This window comes from Rhipicephalus microplus, chromosome 5 (genome assembly GCF_043290135.1).
Source record: "Rhipicephalus microplus isolate Deutch F79 chromosome 5, USDA_Rmic, whole genome shotgun sequence".
NCBI classification, from domain to species: domain Eukaryota; kingdom Metazoa; phylum Arthropoda; class Arachnida; order Ixodida; family Ixodidae; genus Rhipicephalus; species Rhipicephalus microplus.
In genome coordinates this window covers 5,799,732-5,823,852 of record NC_134704.1, presented here as the reverse complement: position 1 = coordinate 5,823,852, position 24,121 = coordinate 5,799,732, and the positions used below count along the sequence as shown (strand labels likewise).

General features: G+C 46.1%; 1 protein-coding gene across 1 annotated transcript in view; it reads left to right on the top strand.

The window, feature by feature from the left end:
• CCT1 (chaperonin containing TCP1 subunit 1) overlaps positions 1-24,121 on the top strand; it is an 81,187-nt gene that overhangs the window by 31,355 nt on the left and 25,711 nt on the right. The window contains exons 7-11 of the mRNA XM_037426316.2: positions 7,100-7,226; positions 7,317-7,492; positions 13,145-13,268; positions 15,053-15,245; positions 16,116-16,279. Of these exons, the coding sequence (XP_037282213.1) occupies positions 7,100-7,226; positions 7,317-7,492; positions 13,145-13,268; positions 15,053-15,245; positions 16,116-16,279 (784 nt within the window). The remainder of the gene's footprint in view (positions 1-7,099; positions 7,227-7,316; positions 7,493-13,144; positions 13,269-15,052; positions 15,246-16,115; positions 16,280-24,121) is intronic.

The following is a 24,121-nucleotide window of genomic DNA, read 5'->3' as shown; positions in this document are numbered from 1 at the left end:
TGCAATTTCGATATGGTGAGGGCCTCCCATGAAAATGTGATATTTTTGTTCAGTTTTGGATCAACATATGGAAAAACAAATTTAATTATTCCATATTTATTTATTTATTTTACAAATACTGCAGGCCCTGTTCGGGCCCAAGCAGGAGTGGGTAACAAATGTCAGTGACAAAACAGAATATAAAAATATAAGAAAATACAATACTAGGTGCAAAAATAAGGAAATTTTCAACATCTGGGAAAATATAAATAATACATAGCTATAATGGCATTCATACCGAAATACAAAAAATCTCTGCACTAATTAGGAACATAATATATTGCTTATTAAAAATCAAGTGTTAGGTCATTGACGAGATGGGTGAACGATTGTGTCGTGTCCGCATTAACGACCTCCTGAGGTAACTTGTTCCACAATGAAAGAGCATGAGAGAATAATGCGTACTGATGAACGTTCAGATGACTGAATGGTTGTCTAACTGTTTTATTATGATGAATAGGTCAAAGCGCACGGACGGGTTGGTTATGTAGCGATTGGGTGGAATTTTGAAGTGATCATGGTACAATTGATAGATGAATTTTAATCGAGAGACTATTCTATATGCCTAACAATGGGATATCTGGCATCTAGCTGCAAACATTCTCGTTAGATGTATTGAATGGTACCGCTGTTCACGCTTGGCTTGTTGCCGTTGCTCGAGTCATTCGCATGTTCATGAACCAAATCGCCTTCAGTGCCGTCCATGACACTGGAAATTATGGGGATATTAGAGGACAGCTATTGCCATCTGGTGGCTCCTGTGAAATCCGCTGTACGCAAGATGCGACGATGCTGCTATTTGTTGGAGTGCCAAGTTGGGGGGAGTGGCCCTTAGTCGAGTCTATACTGTATTTCTGGCTTTCGGCTGTTTCGTGTGCTTCTGCTTCCTGGCAGACTTGCCGAAAGTAATGGCATCTTCGGCAGAGGTGTATTGGCACCGTGACAGTGGAAGGGAAGTTACGTCAAACACCGCTTGAGTTTCATGCCCTGCTACAGGCCAGTTGAACGTGCGAACGACAACACTCGAATCCATGATGGCAGAGCCGTCTGTGAGAAACTCCATTCATCAGACGACAATTTCCAGCGTCCTGTATGTACTAAGAATGAAAGAGCAACCGACGGAAAACCAAACAATGAGAGACGCTTGTGAGACGCTACTTGTCGAGTGGGTGTGCGTCTGTTCTCCAGGCAGTTGTGCTGCATCAGTTCTGTACCAATTCGACGAAAGTTACGGTAATTTCCGCATCGCCTTCAATTTTTATTCAAATCCTGACAGCAAAAGTAGCCTTGTGCAAGTAAAGTTGAACGATGTAAGCTCACGCACGTTTTTTTCTTCCCATCCGGCCGTGTTCTGCGGCAGCGCGATCTGTAAATATGCCTAAAATAATGGAAAATCACCGCGTCGTCTACTAGCGCCTGCGGACCTAACCTAACCTAACCTAACCTTGGAATCGGCCCATTACAAGTAGAGTTACAGGATTACTGAGAACTGTGGGGCTTTGGGAAAGATACTACTCAAAAAATGGCATTTTTTTTTTTGCAAAAATTGTTGCGTTGACATTTTATCTATAAAGTTATTGGCCATTGAACTTCAAATATTACGGCTGAATTATAACTAGAAACTAGGTTCAGCTGCCCCGCCGCGGTGGTCTAGTGGCTAAGGTACTCGGCTGCTGACTCGCAGGTCGCGGGTTCAAATCCCGGCTGCGGCGGCTGCATTTCCGATGGAGGCGGGAATGTCGTAGGCCCGTGTGCTCAGATTTGGGTGCACGTTAAAGAACCCCAGGTGGTCAAAATTTCCGGAGCCCTCCACTACGGCGTCTCTCATAATCATATGGTGGTTTTGGGACGTTAAACCCCACAAATCAATCAATCAAACTAGGTTCAGCCAGATGACATCTGGCGATGTAGATAATGAGGAAAGCGTGAACTTAGAATTTAACTACACCAATTCTGCATGAAGATAAGTTGAAAGGTGACACACCTTGTATCAAATAATATTCAAAAAATGGCTAGCTTGAAAGTGTTACAAAATTGCAGTATTCACTAAGCAATAATATAAAATATCCAGAAAATGTACTGTGCCGTCTGGTCATCCTACTTTCATTCTTTCTTCTGACATTTTCGAGGCTGAACCAGATTACATGCCAATCCTTACCAAGGAACAGGAGCTGGCTCTACTTTTGTGTAACTACTTCAGGTTCAGTGTCTGCAAGGAACAATTCAAGATGCTGTGAAATCACTCGATAGCAACATCTGGCTTCTGTGTTTAAATACAGCAAGAATCCTGTACAATTTAGTACAGCTGCACTGGCTCTCTGCCCCTCATACAGGCACACAACCATGCACCAAACATGGGCAGTGGAGTGTTTCGTGCCTGTCGGAGCAGACCTCAAGCACACCGTAGTGCACTTTGTGTGGCAACAAAGTTTATTGTGGAGGCCTCCAGGAGATAGTGCAACTTAATCTAGTGAGTTTGCTGCTTTCGTTTGACAAGGAGGAGAGGAAGAGGGCAACATATAGTAATTGCCTCTAGAGAAAGAGAGAGAGAATAAAATAAAGTTAGGGAAGGGCAGGGAGGTTAACCAGACACTGGGGCATGCGGTTTGCTACCTTGAATTAAGGGTAAGGGGAAGAAAATGAGAAAGCGAGGAGCAAAATAGACGCACGAAAAAGAAAAAAGTGAGTTGGGGTGCTACAGCCTATTCAATAGGCCACTAACACGCAAGAAGTTCAATAAGGCCTTAACTGAGCACCGTTTGTTCTGACAAGGGTTGGCCGTCAAGGCGAGCTAATGCAGCAGCTAGCGGCTGTGTTTGCACGCTATAGTGAGGGCAGTGCCTGGGAACATGCTCTATCGTTTCATTGCTGCCGCAATGATCGCAAGCAGCACTGTCTTCGATGCCGATATGAAAGGAAAAGACTTTGGTGAAAGCAACACGAAGCCATAGTTGGCAAAGCACCGTTGTCTCAAGTCGAGAGAGTCCGAATGGAGGCCGATGTCGAAGAGACGGGTCCAGCCTATGCAGTCGCGTGTGCTGTAAGCACTCAGTGTTCCACACGGATTTTACTTTTTCATTAGCAATTTTTAAATTTTCATCGCAGCACATCAGTCCTTGAGAATGGAATAGATTCTTCACTGTCTTTGTGTGTTTATCGAGCAGCTGCATCAGCATGTTCGTCGCCCAATATGCCGCAGTGACTTGGAAGTCACTGAAATGTGATTTCATGTCTTTGGTCAAAGAGGTGGTGGAACAGCTCTCTAATTTCCGGCTCAAGTTGTTCATAAGTTTCCCAGCATAAGGCAAATACCAAACAAACGCTGTAGTGCGGCCTTGGAGTTTGTGAACAGCCTTCATTTTTCGGCTTGTTGATGTTGAATGACTTTGACTGCGCTACTTAGAGCAGCAAGTTTTGCAGCTGTCGATGACGTCTGGTGGGATAGCCGAGTCTTCGTCGTTGTCGCTGTTGCATGAAAGGCCGCCGACCCTGTAGACCCATTCACTGTAGTTGAAGCGTCAGTATATGATGGTTGCCCTTGCGCCAATAAACGCCATACATCATTATCATATAGATGGTTATGCTCACGGTACTTCTTGTACAACAAGAGAAGAGAAAGCTGCTTTAGTGCTGGAGATGAGAGCCGGGCTTTTGACCGTGTGCCTGAAACCGTGAGTTGAACCTGTGGATGAGTCATACACCATAGGGGAGTTGCAATTCTGGTTGGAGTTGTATGTGGGTATGCGTGTACGATATGACAAGACTGTCTGGTAAAAGTGTGGCAGCTTGGGCTAATTGGTATGACATGACGATAGTTATAGCGCGAGAACAGAACGACGGCAAAGAGTCCTTCGTGTTCTTCTTTTCTCTTTGTCATCGTTCTGTTCTCGCGCTATAACTATCGTCATGTCTGGCAAAATGTCAGACTGGGCTCTGCTAGCTTATCTTGGATTAGAAATTTCGTATCATGTCGCCAACAATTCACCGTAATTAATAACTGTGTTTCTCCCCTAGCTGATGTAACTTCTGGAGTCCCTCAAGGTAGCGTTCTAGGCCTTTTACTCTTCCTTATTTACATTAATGACCCGCCGAATAATATTTCCTCAAGTATTAGATTATTTGCATATGACTGTATCATTTATAGAAAAATAACATCTCCCTATGATCACCACATCCTGCAAATTGACATTAACCTTATAAATATGTGGTGTCGAAAATGGCTCATGGTGTTGAACTCTGGAAAGTGTAAACTCATTTCTTTCACCCGCAAACAATCGAACTCTGATTTTTTCCCTATGTCATTAACAACTCTGTCATATCTCGTGTTCAGTCATTCAAGTACCGTATTTACTCGATTCTACCGCGCCCTCGATTGTAACGCGCACCCGATTTCCACGACGGAAAAAAAAAAAAACGTAAGACATCGATTGCAACGCGCACCCATTTTTCTCGCTGGCCCGCACGATCACACCACTCGAAAAAACGACTCCTTTCGGGAGCGTTTTCCATTTAAATATGAGGTACGGGCGAAACTTGTGCCCATCTGACGTGTAACAGAGCATTGCCGTCACTGTAGTTTTACCGTGGACCGATGTCAGCACGCGAACTTGCTTCGCCCCCTTCTTCTCGACGGTTGTGGTGCCAGGCACGTCGAAGTAAAGAGGCGTCTGATCGGCATTCCCAATTTGCCCAAGCAGGTAGCCATTGTTGTGCCGCAAGTTTAGGACGAACCTCTGAAAACTGTGAAGCATTTCATCGTACTCCTCCGCAAAACTTATCGCATATGCCAATTCCCCTTCGGAGGGAAAAGCCTTTTCTCTTCATAAAGTTAGTTAGCCAGCACCTGCTCGCTTTGAACTGGCTCCGCATTAGACCTTTTTCTAAGGCTAATTGCATAGCCCGCACTTGGAGGAGTTCTGTAGTCACGGGCCGCTGTGCCGCTCGCTGCTCAAGCACATACTCGCTGCTCAAGCACATACTCGCTGAGCAGCTCTTTAATTTGGGGAAATCGACCCTGCTGTGGTCCACTGAAGCCTTTGCGTGAAGCTTTGCTGTCGACAATCTTCTGCTTTTGTTTCCGCCAGTCCCGCCAGCACGTTCCGGGAACTCCGGACGACCACGATGCGGCCCGATTTCCGTCCGTTTCTGCACACGCGATGACTTTTCTTTTGAAAAGCGGCATCATGGTGCACTCTTGTTTTTGGAGTTGGCCCTTTCGTGCCGTCGATGCTAATGCACTACAAGATGACGAACTCCTCAGCACACGTACGAAGTGCCGCACATGGGAAACACATAGACAGAAATGGCCGACGCTCGTAGGGGCGGCCATTTTGGAAATGTCGATGGCAATAGAATGACCGTATTCATTTTTTTTCCGTACTCGATTCTAACGTGCATGCGATTTATGAACTCGCTTAACCGGAAAAAAGGTGCGCGTTAGATTCGAGTAATTACGGTATCTAGGAATAAACTTGACTCACAATCTGTCATGGCGCCCCCACATTACCGCTCTCTGTGCTAAAGCATCACAAACGTCAAGATACACTCGTCGTAACCTCCGTAAATCGCCACTTAACATTCGCAAGTTCGCGTACCTTACCTTCATTCGCCCGCAGTTAGAATTCACGTAATCTATTTGGTCCCGTTATCAGGACTACCTAATTACTAACTTAGAGCTTGTTCAAAACCGTGCTGCTTGTTTTATTACCAGAAATTACGAACAAAAATTCAGTAGTAAAATAAAGCTTTCACTGCACCCTCTTCAGGTTCGCCGGTGTGTTTCCCTTTCATGCCTGCCTCATAGATATGTTCAAAACACCAGGCCACATTCCCTCCCTTTGAAAACCCCACTGCGCATGTCTAGGTGGCTCCATAATCAGGGCAGTTTCGAATGCATCTTCGGCAATACAAGGGTGTTTAATTGTTCTGCGCTGCCACATGCCATTCAGCTTTGGAACGATCTCCCTGCCGATATCGCTTCGATCACAAATCGCAAAGCCTTTCACTACTGCCCACTCAAACATTTCATGCTTACATAGTTACTTCTCATTTATTCTCTCTATATGTGTTTTCTTATGTTTTAAATTGTTTACCGTTATATTATGTCACATTGTAGTATTGTAAATTGTGCCAAAACTTTCTTCATTTTTCAACCACTGACTGTTCATGTTAAGTTTGTGTTTCGTGAACGCTCTTCCTTTGTTTAGTTTTTCTACTGGTGTGTTACTCTTGCTTTTCTGGCAACCGTTTACATCACAGTGCACTTTCCAGATTGTATCATTTTGATTTAATCTTTTTCTATATTTATCACGTCATATTTTACCATGTATTGCCCCTTTAACACATTGCTTCGATAAGGAGCCTGTAATGTATTGTGAATAAATAAAAAATGAGGCAGGAGGTTGGTCTTCTGGAAGTGAGGCTAGATGATGGGCAGGGGTGCGAGTAAGATGCCTCACGTGTGCTCTGAGCGCTTCCATTACGATATGCGTCTTGAGCGGGTGGTCATTTGCAATCGCAATTGTCTCAGCTGGTGACAAACATCGTAGTAGCTCCAGACAAACTCGCAGAGCCATAGCCTGGATGCTTTCGAGAGTGTGAATGCTGCTTCTGCAAGTATTGGTCAGCACAGGCAAGCTGTATCGCAAATAGCTGAGAAAAAGCGTCTTGTACAATTGTATCATTGCATGTACTGAGGTCCCACAGGTTTTTTCTCCAAGATACTTGGATATGTCAGCAATGTCTGCCAGCTTCTTCTTTAAATAAGCCACATGGGGGCCCCAGCAGAGATCTCTATCAATGAATACGCTAATTTATGGTGTAAATTAATTGGTGATGCTGTAACCTAAATGCTGACAAAATGTCAAGAAGCTGTTTTAGGGTCCCTAATGCTTGTATTTTGCTGTATTTGGAATAAGAGTTGGTGCTCCAACCCTCACACCACCAGTTGTCTTAATTCTAATGCTACTGAAGGCATAATTACTAGTATGGACACTGACTTTGTTCCATTCCTAGTGTTTGTAGAAACAAGCATTTTTGATGGGTGTCCTATTTGCTGCAGCCATGACCAAGAAGGTTCTTGGTGCAAAGATAGCCTGCCTGGACTTGAGCCTGCAGAAGGCTAAGATGCACATGGGTGTCCAAGTGCTGGTCACTGACCCCGAGAAGCTGGAGGCCATTCGTCAGAGGTGGGTGCTAGTTTTGCAGTTGTGAGAACGCACGGGCATGCAGCAGCGCACCAAGTACGCAGTCTGAGCCGTCTCTTGCAATCTCTGCAGAGAAATGGACATCACCAAAGAGCGTATCTCCAAGATCTTGGGTGCTGGTGCCAACGTTATCTTGGTTACAGGAGGTATTGATGACTTGTGCCTCAAGTACTTCGTGGAGGCCGGAGCCATGGCCGTACGCCGCTGCAAGAAGCAGGATCTTCGACGCATTGCAAAAGCCACTGGAGGTATTGGCATTTTGCACCGACGTACCAGCAGGTTGCTTTTCATTTTGTTCATATGGAAGCAAATTTGAATAGTAGCAGGATTCAGCACAAGCAGTGAAGTATGCCACTTTTCTATATACATGTGCCACAGTGGACTCGAGCTGGAGTGAAGCCTTTTTCCTGGTGGCTACTTTTGGCAAATGTGCATTCATTTGGTCATTTTGAATACTTGAAAACTTCGAAGACTTGCTACAATATTCAAAGTGCTCAAATACTTGGCCATGACGCTAGTCAAGCACTACTTGAGGAGTCTATGGCATTTACTCCTCAATATCTAATGCCCACAAGCGTGTGCAATGGACTCCAGACTGACGTTAGCTGGTGAACCCATTTTTCGAGAACATATTCAAGTGCATAGGCGGGACTTTTTTTTTTAGTTGGGATTGGCTACTACGCACTATCTAACGAGGCCTCTCTCAGCTTCTTGAAGAGGTTGTCAAAAGAAAATGGAGCCGGCCAGTTGTAATTTTTACTGCTTCAATAAACATCGGACATGCTGATTTCTGAATATTCCAGTGCAATTTTCAGCCTGTACTTAATAATTTCCATGTGAAACCCTACAATTCTCGTGATCCTAAAATGACAATGCGTCTCTGCTGGCTGTCGTAGACACTAGCAGGGTGACGTAACCTTAAGGTATTAGGAATTGTAATTGTAGCGTTGACCTTTGCCTGTTCTAAATTATTAAGTTTGTATGAAAGATGGAAATCAGTAATAAGATACTACAGCAATGTTATAGCTTGTAGTAGAGCATGAAGTTCAATATCCAACTGCACTTTACCCTCGGTGGATTGGAGGTGTCTCAATGCCGCCTACACCAGCACTCGTCTGGGCTTCAGGGCACAGTGGTAGAATATGACAAGCACCAGGATCGCAATGGAAAGGCTTGCATCTAAAGCGTTCACTGTGCTCTAAAGCCTGGTTACTGTAGCTATTTTTGTGGCTTTAAAACATTGTTTTTTTTTAAATAGATTGTAGTAACTGCCTGCCAACTTTGTCTACAACTTTACCAGGCTTCACGGAGCTTAAAATTTTCCAATTGGCATGGATAATCTCGATAAGACTCGCACAGTGCTGATCACGAGCGATTTGCTGTATCTTCTTTCTTTTTTAGTTTTAAGCTTGAAAATTCCTACCCCCATGTGTACTGAGTAAAAATATAGTTAGTTTTCACGTGCACAGCTAGGCTTGTGGGGGCCATTAATTTAGGATCTTCTGGCTGTAGCAGTAGTTTTGGAAAAAAATACCATTCCTTCATACTTGTACATTCATTAAAGGTTTTCTTGTTCATATTGTAGAGTGAACATATTGAAAAGGTTTTCGTTTCAAATGTGATTCATTTGGCAACGACGTGTTACTGTCATTTTCTCAGAACCAATCTGTATGCAGCAAAACGAAGAAATGAAGAAGTAAAAAAAAAAATTGCATGATAGCAGGACAACGTTGTCTGCTATCATTTGTGACACGCTTAATGCATGCGCAAATCCCCGCGAAAAGCTTACTCTTCATTGTATGCCTGTGCAGTGAACAGTGCTGCACTGCGAAAGTCTTCCCCTAAAACTCAAGACGTAAAGATGCAGTTCAAATGCTTGTAACGCATGTTGTATACGTACTTCTAAACATTGCAGAGCGGGTAAAGGGGCCCTCTAACACTATTCAAGCCCCTAACGAATAATTCGTGGGTTGTGTAGACTAAAGTACAGACTAATGCAGCAAGAACGGCCATGGTAACGACACGCAGTCAGAATTTGTTGGACTTAGAAAATTCAAAATAGTACAAGAAAAAAATGACCACATTACACACGCCCATGACATCGAAAAGCTGCCCCAATGAAATAAGTTGGAAGCGCCTACGGAAGGGAAGTTGCCACCCCATTGTTTTTTTTTTTTTTTTTCAAAGTATTGTTGACCTTGCGCCTGAGGCCTGGCTTGCCAGAACCTGAGTGGGAGCTACTGTGTCCAAGCGAGGCATTTGCTGCTGTTTTTTTAAACATTCTGAGTAACTCCCTCCTCTTATTTTGAGAGAGAAACTTGTGGGACTACCAGGACAGCCAAGACTGTTGACCCTTTGTGCATTGTTCAGTGAGCCGTCCCAGGAACAACAATGGTGCACCGCATCCCTTCAGCAACTCGCGCGCCCAAAGAATCGGCTCGCAAACTCTCAAAAGCAAGAAGAGATAAGAAAGAGAGAGGGGTCTTTCGTATGAATATCCCACCCATGCAAGCCAAAAATTCAGTGGTGAAATGGCAGCCAGCGTAGCGTCTCTGTCATGCTTTGTAGTCTGTGGGGTATCGATTTGGCAAGCGAGCGCCATGCCACGCTCTTGAAGTGAATGGACACAGTTGACATGGTCAATACAAACCAAAGAACAAAACGCATTTATTTAACTAATGTACAAGGACAATATCGTCCGCCGAATGATACATCAATCATGATCAACCCGCTAAGACATCCTTATACATAATTTCCCCAAAGCTCCTAAACATGACAAACACAATAACACGACAAACACACAATAACATACACCCAAGGCGGCTTCGCCAACGCGTGACTTACCACGTGGGCCCCCCAGCGTGCAGGCCGCGGTACCACGCGCTGAGGACCCATGCTAGAGACAACCGTTCGCGGCAACCGCCACGCGAAGAAGAGACTCGCTCAACTCTCGCCTGCCACCAAGGCTTGCTTTCCACCAGGGGTCACCGCCAGCGCTACATATGATGATGAGAGGGGTGACCAACGCGAACACAATGCCACCTACCGCCTGGTAGTTGTAACTCGAAATGCGGCTCTTGGGCGAGACACGTGCGCCACGCAGCACAAACAACTTTACAGGGGGTGTCAGCACTCCCACCTCTCCCAACTCTAATTCAAACCATATTCCGGAAAACAAAGAAATCAGCTACAGAAGCTCAAATAAAAAATGACATCACATGTTTATAATGTCTTTGCACCACGACACCGCCGCCGGTTGACACAGCTGCACTGTCTGGCTCGACTTCACCTCAGTACCGGTCCCACAACAGCAACGTTGCCGGCGGTGCGACGAACCGCCGCTAGCGCCAACACGTCTTCCGGTTGCGACCACCACTCACGAGGGCGCCGGACTGCAGGCACTTGTGCAGGTCCCAGGCATCTCCATCGCCCGACCTCCCGACCGCTTTCCTGGCCAGCAGCGCTGACGATGTGCAGAAGACAGCCAGCCACGGATTACAACACTCCCGCTGCATAAATTCCGAAACACTCGACGAAAACAATAAAGCAGGGCCTAGGGAAGGGAGCTTCGTGTTTTTCGCCTACGTGGTACGATGGTCAGCACTGCTAGCTGATACATCGGCAGTGGCCGAGATGCCTATCAAAATAAATAAAACAAAGGTAACTTTTGCTAATTTGTGCATTGCAAGATAAAAAAAAGTGAGGGAAGCAGGGTGGTACACCTCGACGTCACGATCCACCTAGTTGGACCACGTGCGACAGGTGGCTGCACAGTGCCTTAGGCCTAATGAATTGCTCGGCAACAACCGGCATACACCCAGCACCCAGCCTAGGCGCAGAAAAGGCAGCCGCGAGGAGACATCCACTCAGTGAGGTGGCCCTATCGCTCGCCGCGCACAGCAGCTTACCGAGCGATCGGCGTCCACCACCCCGGACAATGTCACGACGCCCTGGCGTCGAGCTGCAACACAAGACAGCAATGTCACCTGGTTCCCTGAGCCCAAAGAAGAAGCTATTTACAGAAAATCGGACCACCCATGAGGCTTCCGTATTTACTTGCTTCTGGCCTAGCCTACAAACCACGTGCTCTAAGCCTTGCTCACCCCAGGATGCAGACCGCATGGCTCTCGTCCTAATTCAACAAAGGTTTTGAAAACTAATAAAAAACTTGCGAGCAGAAAAAAAAAACTCAACCTGTCGACAAGTTCAAACACGTCACAAAACCTATCTCCTCACTCTAAACAAAGCACACCGCCGACGCTAGTAAAGAAGTCCCCCGAGGCTTACTCTACCCCGGCTCAACAAAAGCTTGTACCGAACCACGAAAACTGTCGTTTGATGCTCCAAGAGCTCCGTGTAGGGCAGCCAGTGTGGGGTGTCGAAGAGGCGAGCGCCATGCTCTTGGAGTGAATGGAAACAGCAGACGTGGTCGGTACAAACCAAACAATAACATACGTCTATTTAACTAATTTTAGAATCACGATATCAACCGTTGAATCGATACTAAATCGTTATCAACACGCTAAGTCGTCATTACACAAAATTGCCATACACTCAAACAACATAACACAAGAGCACACAATAGGCGGCGTCGCCAACGCTTCACTCACCACGTGGGCCAACCGCAGGCGGTCGCGGTGCCGTCCACGGCAGACCTACCATGAGAGACAATCGTTCGCGGCAACGACCACGCCCAGAAGAGACTCTCTCAACATTCGCCTGCCACCAAGGCTTGCTTTTCGCCAGGGGTCACCGCCGGCGCTACACCATGATGATGATAGGGGTGACCAACGCGAACACAACGCCACCTACCGCCCGGTAATTGTAACTCGAAATGTAGCTTTTGGGCGAGACACGTGTGCCAAGCAACTTTACAGGGGGTGTCAACACTCCCACAAGTCGCAGTGACCTTTTTTTTTTTGTAGTTGTTGTGGCCGCGTCTGTTCGAAAGTTCGATGAAAAAGCACAGAGAATAAAAATGAAATAGCTCAGTAACCGAAGTTTTGATCCTACACCATGATCGCTTCTATGGCGACAAACACTTATACAATCAAATGGCGACAAGCTTCCGACGTCATTTCTTTCCGAAAAGTTGTGACGAGTGTCACTACGTGGTGCCGCGGTCAGCAGTAGATGTGACTTTATTGCATGATCAAAATACTAAATCGTATGATGTCCACGCTTGGACCAATGCTAAAATTACCTCTAGCTATCGGTTTATGCAAACCACAAATAAAAAACAGGTGCTTCAACAGTGTTAGAGGGCCCCTTTAAAATCAGCCTAGCAGCCCCCGTGCGAATAAGTGGCAGCAATTCAAGCACTGCGTGACACGCGGAGTGCATTGCGGAAGCGGTGCATTTGACCGCCTGCATGTATTCTCACCATGTGTATTCAGTGAAGGCCTGTTTTGTAATTTTGCATATCACCCGAATCATCCCTGCTTCTACTACTGGTAGATGGGTGCATATGAAATCCTTTCAGCACCGCGCTCGTAATGATGTGATCATTCAAACCTCGGTGGCTCAGGAGGCCTAGCTGTGTCGCCATGTTTTGTTGACAGACTTTAGGTTGGCTGACTTAGAGGTAATGCGGGCTGGGGAATCGAAATTGTGCTATTACAGCTAATAAATTATCAGAATACTGTTCAGAGGCCGAGGGAGGGTGCACCTTCGGTTAAAGAAGCACATCTCTCAACGTTGTCACTCATGCAAAGCAGGTCTGTCAGGCTTCCCATGATCCTGGGCACACCATCGCAATGTGTTGCCCTCAGAGCGAAGCCGCCTGCTCACGCTATATGCAGACGTGAATGCAGCTCTACATTTGCATCATCCTCAATCGGTTTCAGTAGGGCATCACTCCATTGCTGTGAAACTCGGTGCCTGCATTTTTTTTTTTCCAGCTCAGCTGCTGGTCAGCTTGGCCAACATGGAAGGGGAGGAGTCCTTTGATGCCAGTATGCTGGGAGATGCCGAAGAAGTGGTCCAAGAGAAGGTGTGCGATGACGAGCTGATTTTGATCAAGAAGTGAGTTTCATTGCATGCATTTGTGCTTTTGGGTGTCAGTTAAATGATATGTGCACTCGCTCATCGGCCCTCTTATGAGGGGGGACGGAGAGTAAAATAGACTGAGAAGGCGATTTTTCAATTTTCATTGCACGATATTCTATCATTAGTGACAACTCCTTTCACGAAGTGGCATGTTTTTATGTGCACTGGAAAGCCTTTAAAAATGGCCCCAAACGTCACTGATCTAGTAGCTGCATTACAGCAACTCAATCTTTAGTTGCCGTTTACTCTTAACACCACTTTTTGCCAGAAAAGGAACATTTTCTTCGTAAGCACTGAAGCTATCGACTGCAAACTTTTGTGACTTCTTTGTGAATAACATGCACCCTTTCTGAAGCAAAAGCTGCCAACATTGTATTTTACAAAAGCTTTTCTTTAAGAAAAAAAAATCTAAAATTGTAGTCGTCATACATTTGAATTTTAAACAAAAGAATGGCAATTTTGGTTTAGGATACCCTTGGCACATTTAACAAAAAGAGCTTTCACCATTTTACATGCAAAATACTTTTCAGCAATGTTCTTAAAATAAAAATAGTAAAACAAGAGAAAGTGGACGAGAGGTTAACTTGCCACCGGCAGGATTGGAACATGTTGTGAAGGGTCATGATTGCATGAGCCTGTGGTAGGGCAGTATTTTAATTAACCATGACTCATAACTCAGGTTCTAGTTTAAGGGGGCAGACTGATCTTAAACATTTTTTGTTTATTTCTTCAGTGATCTTGATCAAACTGCACTGGATTATGCAGTTTTTTCTGCTGATTTTAAATATTTAATTAGTTTTCCTATAATTAATTTTGTTTCTCAAGTAACTCAAGTTCACCTCCTATTGTTTAAGGCCACCATAGAAAAAAAGTGCCTAATTAAGTGATATTTAAGATATGCCAACATGGACGAATGACTATAGATTGAAAGTATGCAAGTTTTTGTTTTTAGGTTTTTCTTTGTTATTTTACAGCACTAACCATTTTCAAAGGCAGTTGTAATTGTGTTAGTTTTAATGAGCAAATAATTAAAAAGGCTTGTGCTCTAAATTATGCTCCCATAATTGCATTCAACACATATACATGTTTTCATTGCAAAAAGAGTTATTGTTGTACCTGCCCTAGCTGCAGAAATATTGAGGCCTCAAAATTGAACAGTCGTAAATTTACTTTTTTGAGAAAAATGAGAAAAACCTAAAACACACAGCATCTTTAAAAAACAACAATCATGGTGCGCAGGTTTTGCAATCCTCATAAAGGTGCTCATAAATTCGTAGCAGAGCTTCTAACACAGGTGCCAGCCAATTATAAAGAAGCCTCGAAGTCGGTCCCCATTCTTTTCGCAGGTTCTGCATGTTAACAGCACCAAAAATGTGGACAGTTAGAATGACATTAAAAAAATTATCACTTCCTGGTGTGTGAAAATTTGCTGAAAGATAGAAAAATACTTGCAGCAACCAAATATGTCAATTTTACAAAATGAGTTTTCTTGTCACTTTTTGGTCCCAAAGACCAGTCTGCCTCCGTAAGAGAGCTTTTTTTTTTCCTCGTTCAAAAGCTTGTCACTTTGCCAGTAGCATTGCACTTTTTGAAATATCCATGGATACTAATTGTGGGAGGTTCAATTGTATGTAGGTATGTGTTAAAGGTCAACAGTAATTTCCTCTGTCCTATTGCATTCTTGGCATTTTTGCCACCAGTGATAACTCAGCTGAGTACCCATGTGTTCTCACCCCAGCGTCTTTTCATGATGTCCTCAGGCCTAAGGTGCAGACAGCTAGTTCCATCATAATACGTGGTGCCAACGACTTCTTCGTGGATGAAGTGGAGCGATCTATCCACGATGCCTTGTGTGTGGTGCGCCGAGTGCTCGAGTCAAAGACTGTGGTTCCTGGAGGGGGGGCCGTGGAAGCTGCACTCTCCATATATTTGGAAAACTTTGCCACTTCATTGGTAAGGATGTCCTGGCTTTGTACAAGCTTGACAATGTTGCATTTGTGCATGAGTCATCAGCAATCACGTAGGGGCGTCACGCATGACCCAGGGGAGGCACTCGCTCGTTTCGCTATGCGCCTTATGTTGACTTGTCTTTCCTCCTGGCCGAGTTCGTGCAGCTGTGAGCAAACATTTTTTTTTTTTTTTTTTTTGCGGATAACACGGTCAGGAACGAATGCTGACGAAGCAGCCAGTTCTGGTGATTTTCATGAGGCAAGTGAGAAGTGGTCTTTTATCGGAATTAGTGTTGCACTGTGGCTCGTAGTGCTGCCCCATTTGGCGTCGCTGATCGTAATGGTAAGACTACGATCGTAATGGTAAGACTACGAAGCGGTGCGCGGGCACGTGGCAGCAACTCGTGGCAAGAAGCACATCTGATCCAAACTTATCTCTTGACTTACGTTTGCTATGGGCCAATAATAACATGCTGCCCGCCAAACATTGGGCACTGGAAGATCCGAAGCAAGTGAGAACAAGTCTCTGTGATGGTGTTTGAGCAAAGGGTGTCTGCTTGCAATCTCCCTAGCGGCAGTGCTTGCCAAAACCCGAGGAGTGGTTCATGACACCATTCAGTTGGCGTGAGAGACCTTTGTAACTTTTTTCTAGCGAATCTGGCATCTTCAGGCTTTTCAGTAGTTCCTCTCTTCAAGTTGTACTTATCAGTTTCTCACGTAACACCTGAGTGAGTCGAGTGGTGGTGATTGTGGACTTACATGTGTCACAATTCATAGAGCACAATTGCCACTGCGACAATACAATGTTGCCCAAATAAGCTTGGTAATTTGTGCGTTGGAACAGATCCCTCTTCTCCTCCTCCTCCTCTGACAGAGCTCCCGTGAACAACTGGCCATAGCGGAGTATGCACGCTCGCTGCTGGTCATTCCAAAGACGCTGGCTGTGAATGCTGCCAAAGATGCGACCGACTTGGTCTCCAAGCTCCGGGCATACCACAACAGCTCCCAGACCAAGCAGGACCATGCACAGCTAAAGTGGTGAGCAGAAATGGACACTGTTACTACCTTACATGTTTTGGCCACTTGAGCATACTGCCCATTATTATGTCTGCAAAGGACCAGCAAAGCTCTGCTTCAAGTTTTTCTGGGGGACTTACCGCGGTATTCATGAACTGACCTTAACTTATCGCGGTAAGGCTACTTACGAAAGGACGAGGAAAGTATAAGAAAAGTACTAGGTGGGTTTCAGAAACCTCCCTTATCCTGTCATAGCGCCCGTAACTTGTCAAGTATAGGCCTTGGGTAAAAGGGTAGGTAAATTTTTGCAACAAAATCACTGCCTTGAGCAGAAATGATTTAGCGTCCCTGCAAGAAACCAACAACAGTGTGCATAGAAGCAGCCAAATGTAATCAACAGGAATGTTTGTTTAGGCACTGGCAGTTTTTGGGGCAATACACGTTTTTCGTCTGGCCACTTTTCTGCAACTCCCGTCGATGCAGTGGGGTGCCCAGGACACTTTTGTTTTTTTGACGTCTTGTATGTTTTTGCTGTTTGGTGGTGGTATCGTGCTCGCTTTGGTGCTTGTTGTTCCTTTTTTCCTTTTTTTTTTTGAAATTTCACTAGCATACCTGCCAAGTTTTAAGATTTTATCGTAAAGTGCTCTATTTTCGGCACATTTTTACGACTATCAAAACAGCAACTGTATATTTACGATTTTTCATGTTTCCTGTCGAAAAACTCAAAAACCAAACGCTGCACCAAACAGTCAACTCGATCAGCTAAATTTAGCATTTTTTCATGAGGCCATGCAGGCAACACTGTACTGGCTTGTATTCGTTTAGAGTCAAAGCCAAAGTACATCGACTTTGCGGATGGCGAAAATGTGCTCGACTTGCTTTGTTACCTTTTGTGCTGTGTGAAGCACGTTGCAGATGTTTTTTTTACGGAGCTGTAGCGTAAGCTTACAAGATGTCTCAGACGTACTTTCAAGTGCTTAATTGCAGCTATTCGACTGACTTTTCATTTATGAAGAGCTCGCGTAAAGGTGAGTGGTACGCATTTTGTAATTGGTGCTGCTGTGACATGAATATTTCGTATGCTGGTCGCCGGGATATTATACTACATATGAGTATGAAGAAACACAAGGACTCGGCAATACTTGTGCACTCTAACGATAAACTTGGAGGGTACTTCAGCAAAGCGGATCTCGATACTACAGTTAAACCTGGATATAATGAAATTGATAAATTCCCGGGAAAATTCGTTACAGAGAGGATTTCGTTATATGCAGGTCGGTACGAAAATTCAGGAAAATAAACACGCAAATTAAACAAAAAGGGGACTGAAGGAAGAGCAAACCAAAACACTTATTTCACAGTAAAAAACTGCATTATTATTGCAATAGCAATTGTGAAGGAAATGGCCTACACAGCTATCAACGAAGTTATAGGTAATTCACGGCACACTCCGTTCTCTGTCGCCACTGATGGGAGCAATGACGCCCGCAACGATGCAAAACTGTATCCAATCATGGTGACATTCTGCGATAGTACTGTTTGCAGTGCCTTGCTCGCGATGCCTGCCCGCGAAGGTGACTCTATAGGACGAAATATCGGTGCGCTTGTTGGGGATACGCTAATGAAGAAAAAGATACCGCTCAAGAACTGCATCAGTATGGCATGTGATAATGCGCCAGTCATGATTTGATTGAAAAACGCAGGGGCAGCTGTGCTAAAAGAAAACCATCAGAACATTAACATTATGGGGTGTTATTGCCATTTGATCAATCTGGCTGCACAGAAAGGCTCAGCATGCCTTCCAGTGAATGTGGATGAGGTGCTAGTTGACATCTTCTACTACCTTGAAAAAAGCTCAAAAAGGAAGCATAAGCTTAGAGTTTTCAGTCTCTCCACAATGTAGAGGCCAACAAAATTTTGAAGCATGTCAGCACCTGAGGGGTCCCTCAAGTGCACTTGCTTCGTGGAGTGCTTATAGCAACTTGGTTAGAGAGATGATGTTGCGTTTTGTGAAACCGTCAGTTATTAAACAAGCTGATGTGCTGAGAGACATTAACTACAAATCGTCTGTCAGACAGAGAAATGATGAAAATATTGTATAGTCAAATCTCATTCATTCGAAGACGCTTGAAGGGTCAGTATACAACCCTGAGGTCCAAAAAATGTTTAAAAAGAGATATATGTGCAGTTTTTCTTTGCGAACATGGTGCTGAAAGAATTTGGAAAATACATTCTATATTAAGGAAGTTACAGGGGTTAGAACATCAATCTAAGATGGTTTCAAATTTTCGTGCGGGCTCGCGCCCTTCTCCCTTCCATGAAGGGGAAGGCGTAGCCCATCGTCGTGACTCCGCCCACTTTGGCTACGTGCCACCACGTCGGCAATTGACTTCATCGGCGAACTCGATCAGTCGCAGCGCACTTCCGCGTGCTGCGAAGCGTGGTTGTTTGTTTACCGTTTGCCGCACCAGCCGTGGGTCAACCGTGTGAGCGTCAGGCGCGAAGTGTGGACCACAAACGATCAGGTCCCCGACGTACGTCGCTGGATGGCCGATTCGCTTCAGCCATGCAGCGCACAGGGCCCCATTGTGAGGCGCCCGGTGCCGATGCTTCTCCGCTGCTCAGTCACTCAATTTGCAGCCGTCGACAGAGCAATGCTTTTTACCTGTGTTGCTCACGTCAAGGGCGAAGTACGTTCGTATGTGCGTACAGGCACTGTAGTTGAGCAAGGAGTATACACATGCAGGCGGCAACTGCGAGGCTGGTTCTTTCACAGCAGTACCAAGAAACAAGGGACAGTTTCGTAGCTGTGGGTGGGAACAGGAACTGACGTTGACTTCACTGCTGTTTTTTTACACCTGATTTAGACCAATCGGCGAGCTGTGTGCTATGTCGCGTCGCCGATCGCAGGGTTGACGTCATTGCGTGTGCAAGGGGGTCGGTCGGTCAGGCGTAGGAAAGATGCGCGGGAATTGTTTTTCGAAACAGGCGCTCTGCGCGGTGTGCAGCGCTGCAATATTCGGAAAACGTTATCGCTGCGGTCTAATCTACAAATTGCCGAGCTTGTATAGGGGGTGTAAAAAAAAAATCGGAGCTTGTTTACTGGACCTTTAATTTTAACTTCCGGTTAATTTGAACTCATGATGAAGTCCCATCAAAGCTATGCGTATTTTAATGGGCAAAACGCCCAATAATTCTAACGGGCAAGCGCTTGCGGTGGTTAATTCGAACATACCGCGCTCCGAAAATGCTCTCAGCACCCCACCCAATTCCGCGGCAGCACCTCCGACACCTCAACACTGCGCGCGAAGGAAAGGAAAAGGAAAGAAAAGGCTACGGTGGAATCTTTGCTCTCTCTGAAACGCCGATCTGCGATGCACGTGTCGTGCTTCTCCCTTTTCCGTCCCTGCCACGTAAAGACCTTTCTCCTTCCAACGCCGCGCGAAGAGAGAGAGAGTAAAAAAAGGAAGCTGTTGTGGGGTTGAATAAATGTGTGGTTGAAGGACAGGAAAAAGGCACTATCTTCTGCAGCCCTTGCCCTTTTACGGGAGCACAGGTCTGCGTCTTCAGTGGAGGTCTCTCACGTGCCGGTGTCACGCTTCTCCCTTTCCCGTCCCTGCCATGTAACCCTTCTCCATTACGCGCTGGCCATGCTGCGGCTGCGTAGTGGAGAGGCTCCGGTACGCAGTCGTCGTCGTCGTCTTTGGAGAGTGTCGGCGCTGGACATTTACGCGCGCAACTTCTCTTGCCAGGAGAATACTGAAGCCGACGTAGAAGTGCTTTGCAAGCTGCGTGCAAAATTGATTGACTCTCTGCAAGGCATTTGTGTGCAGACGCGCATCACCGATCACTTCGAATAAATTACGGATGTCCTGTGATTTCTGAATAAATGTAAGTCTTCTGAAACTTGCCCCTCGTGTGTTAGCTCACTGCACATGCGCCACTGCATGGGGAGCCCTCCATTTTATTAAGTTTCATTCATTCGAACTTCTTTTATTGCGAACAAATTTTCGGGTCTCTTCGAGTTCGAATTATCGAGATTCCACTGTAATTGGAAGTTGGATCAGGCATACCTTGCAAAGCCTAAAGAAAAAGCAAGGGAAGAGCTTTTTAGACATATAAGGAGGTTGTTCGATGGAGCAACAGACTACATTATCTTGGAATTTCCGTTGAAGTGCGAGCTGTTGAAAAGCGTTGAAACACGACCGCCTGGATCGGGAATTTGTGGCGGTGTTCATTCGGCCGTCTAATTCGGACGGAGGAGGTGTAATTGCAAAAGGGGGCGTGGCCTATTCGTCCGACCTATGGCGGCGCACGCCTACTACCCCTCCTTTCCTTTGCTGTCTATGCGGGGTGGTTTGCGGTGCTTGAAGATGTCGCGTTATAGAAACCGCAGACCGCTGGTTAGCTGTACACCTTATTTTTCCTCGCTCCAACCGCCTCAAATAAACAAATAGAATTGATGGTGGCTAGTGCTGTATTCTTTGTTTTTTCTTTAGCCCCTGCTGCTGTCTTGACGTTGGTGACTGAAGCGAACACATCTGTTAGCCAGTTTTCAAAAAAATGTTGGTGCCCCCCAGTGCAGCACATGAGTAAAAAAATATACAGGAGAGTGAACTCACCCGTGTGACTTAAATTTATTATGTTGACTGCTTCCAGAAGAGGGAAACGATCCAAAAGATAGCTAAGCTGCATTGTGGATGTTAGCAGAGATACTTTGAGGTACTGAGGCCTTCAATGCGCAAACTTACCTGCTTTACTCTCAGACATTTTTTGGCAATGAAGAGAAGGCTATGAAAGTGAAGCTTCCTGCAAATGTGCTCATACGCGAAGCAGTCCGGTTTGGCACGCAAACTCTGTGGATAGTGATGGCTGAGCGCAACCAGCATCAATTTGCATACAGGCGATGCTTAGTGTTTGAGGTACATGTAGAAGACTGGTTTTTTTCACGCGTGGAAAAACGCAGTCGCACAAGAACACGCACAAATGAGCACACATGCACACAGACAGACGAGCGTGCTCACAAACATATTTGTGCACACTGACTCACGAAAAAGTGCACACACATTTGCACGCACAAAAGAACACACACAAACTGACGAGCGCACGCACGCTGCAACACATACAATTGTGCCCACAGAGGCAGACGAGCGCACGCTCTCACACACACATGCGCACACGCTCACGCGCGGAAGGACACACACATGAGGCGCGCGTGCACTAGACCCCATACAAAAGTGCGTGCACATACACATACACACAATCGCCTCTCCAATCGCTAGCACTAAGCCTTCCCTTCTCGGCGGAGACCTACACTTTACCGTAAAGAAAGGCCGAAGTACAAACACCATCTTCATTGCATCTACCCCTAATTTCTGTTCGCCGACAAGGCAAGTTTTCCGCTCACACACAGATGCTGACGGTATAATATCTGGGAAACAAGCTCTTTAACGATGTCTCGCTTTAAAATAACATCATTCACCTAAGCCAAAGTACTTCGGTAATGGGGTGACTGATCCCAGGCACCCTATAATTCGCAGGCGACTAGCATTGTCCACGATTTTCACGTTCATAGTTGCCTACCATATAAACCGGACTATAGGTCGAGTGGGAATATAGGTCGACCCCCCAAGTTTAGGTTACCGAAAAAGAAAAAAAAGGAAAACAACCCAAAACTGCCAAACCACATTTATTTGCGAATTGGGCGCACCGCACCCCGATCGTCGGAGCTCCCCTCAACCACCATCGCAACTGCTCCTATTTGTCCGACGAAGCATCATTGTCTTCTGAAGACGAGAGTTTGTCGCTGGCCGCCTCCCACAGTGCATCGTCTTCAGTGCCATCCAGCGAGTTGCTGATGCAACATTTCTTGAAAGAATTTTCCACCATGGAATTTGGTAAGGAGCGCTAGGCGGAAAGCACCCAGCCACAAACAGTCGCGAGTGGAGGCCTCTGTAGGCGGGCCGTCGGTGTCTTGGGGACATCCACTCTTGGTATTTGTTGCGGGACATCCACTCTTGGTATTTCAGCCGCACTTGGTCCTTGAACGGCTTGTTGAGCACAACGTCGAGCGGCTGGAGGGTAGACGTCATACCACCTGGTGTCACGGCGTGGTCCGTTTTCCCGTCGCCGAATGCGCGTTTCACTGCGTCGGTTAAGTGGCCACGAAATGCATTCAACACAAGCGTGCTGCGAAGACCCAGCAGTGCACCTGGCCGACGGTTCCACACCACTCGTATCCATTCGAGCATCATGGCCTCGTCCATGTATCCCTTTTTTGTTGACGTGAACGACAACACCGGGCGGAAACACTTCCTTCGGCATTGTCTTTCATTTGAAAATGACGAAGGGTGGAAGCTTTCTACCATGTGAAGCGAGAGTGCTCGTTGCCAGTGGACAACATCTTCACATCCTTAATGCCGCGCTGCGTGATCGTGGTCCACGAAGGCATGTCAAACCACACGGGGGTCTCATCGGTGTTGCCAATCTGCCCCATAATGTAGTCGTTCTGCTCCAGAAGCCGGTTCACGAAGCGCTGAAGGTTTATGAGCTTGTCTTCGAAATCCTCCTGCAACTTTTGACAGATGGATGTGCACCACCGGAGAGAAAATCTGTTGCGGGCACGGGAGCAGCGCCAACGGCGTCGCATTCACCCGTGTTGTTTTCACCATGCAGGCTTTGCTTGCATTGCTCGTGTCATGGCTGCCCGTGGTATCGTGGTGCTCCGATTGCTCGTACGCACTCCCGCAAAACGTGGTTGGAAACAGCCACTACGCCTGCGTGCAGCTCCTAGGAAGACCTGTCAACGCAACTTTCATCGACCCCGACACGTGGATGGAACTCGACCTTCGGTTCCCAGCCCAATCTTCAGCGACATCATCTTCCCCGGCACACATATACGAGCTGCCCCACCCGGCAGGCTTCAGTGGGCACGGGAGCAGCGCCAACGGCGTCGCATTCACCCGTGTTGTTTTCACCATGCAGGCTTTGCTTGCATTGCTCGTGTCATGGCTGCCCGTGGTATCGTGGTGCTCCGATTGCTCGTACGCACTCCCGCAAAACGTGGTTGGAAACAGCCACTACGCCTGCGTGCAGCTCCTAGGAAGACCTGTCAACGCAACTTTCATCGACCCCGACACGTGGATGGAACTCGACCTTCGGTTCCCAGCCCAATCTTCAGCGACATCATCTTCCCCGGCACACATATACGAGCTGCCCCACCCGGCGCGCTTCAGTGGGCACGGGAGCAGCGCCAACGGCGTCGCATTCACTTGTGTTGTTTTCACCATGCAGGTGTGTAACAAGTATTCATTGCATGCTAGAAAAAATGATGATCCATTCCTATTGCTGTTCCCGTGCCCACGGGTGTTGTGCGAGACCGTTGCTGAGTGTTTTTCTATGGCCTCATTACTGCTATGTTCAGGCGACGTAGAAGAGAATCCCGGGCCTACTACTCGCTCTGAATCATTGTTAGAAGTTGAGTCATTGCCTGATAACCCCGCTGAACAAATGAAAATTGTGTTTCAACTGCTGAAAGATATTCATTTACGCTCATCTCAAAGTTCGAAGAGTCAAGCAGAATTAGTAACAGAAGTAAAAACGATTAGGACCGGCCAAAAAGGAATCGAAACAACAATGACAAATATACAAAGCCGATTAGATCAAATTGAAAGCAAGTTAAAGGATCTCGATGCCTTTAGTGATCGACTATCTACCGCCGAGAAATCTATAGAAGAACTAACCACTGAAAATAACCTTTTGCAGTTGCGTCTAAACGAACTAGAAGACCGGTCTCGCCGTAACAACTTAATATTTCACGGTATCCCTGACGCCAAAGAACCCTGGAAAGAAACTGAGTCGAAG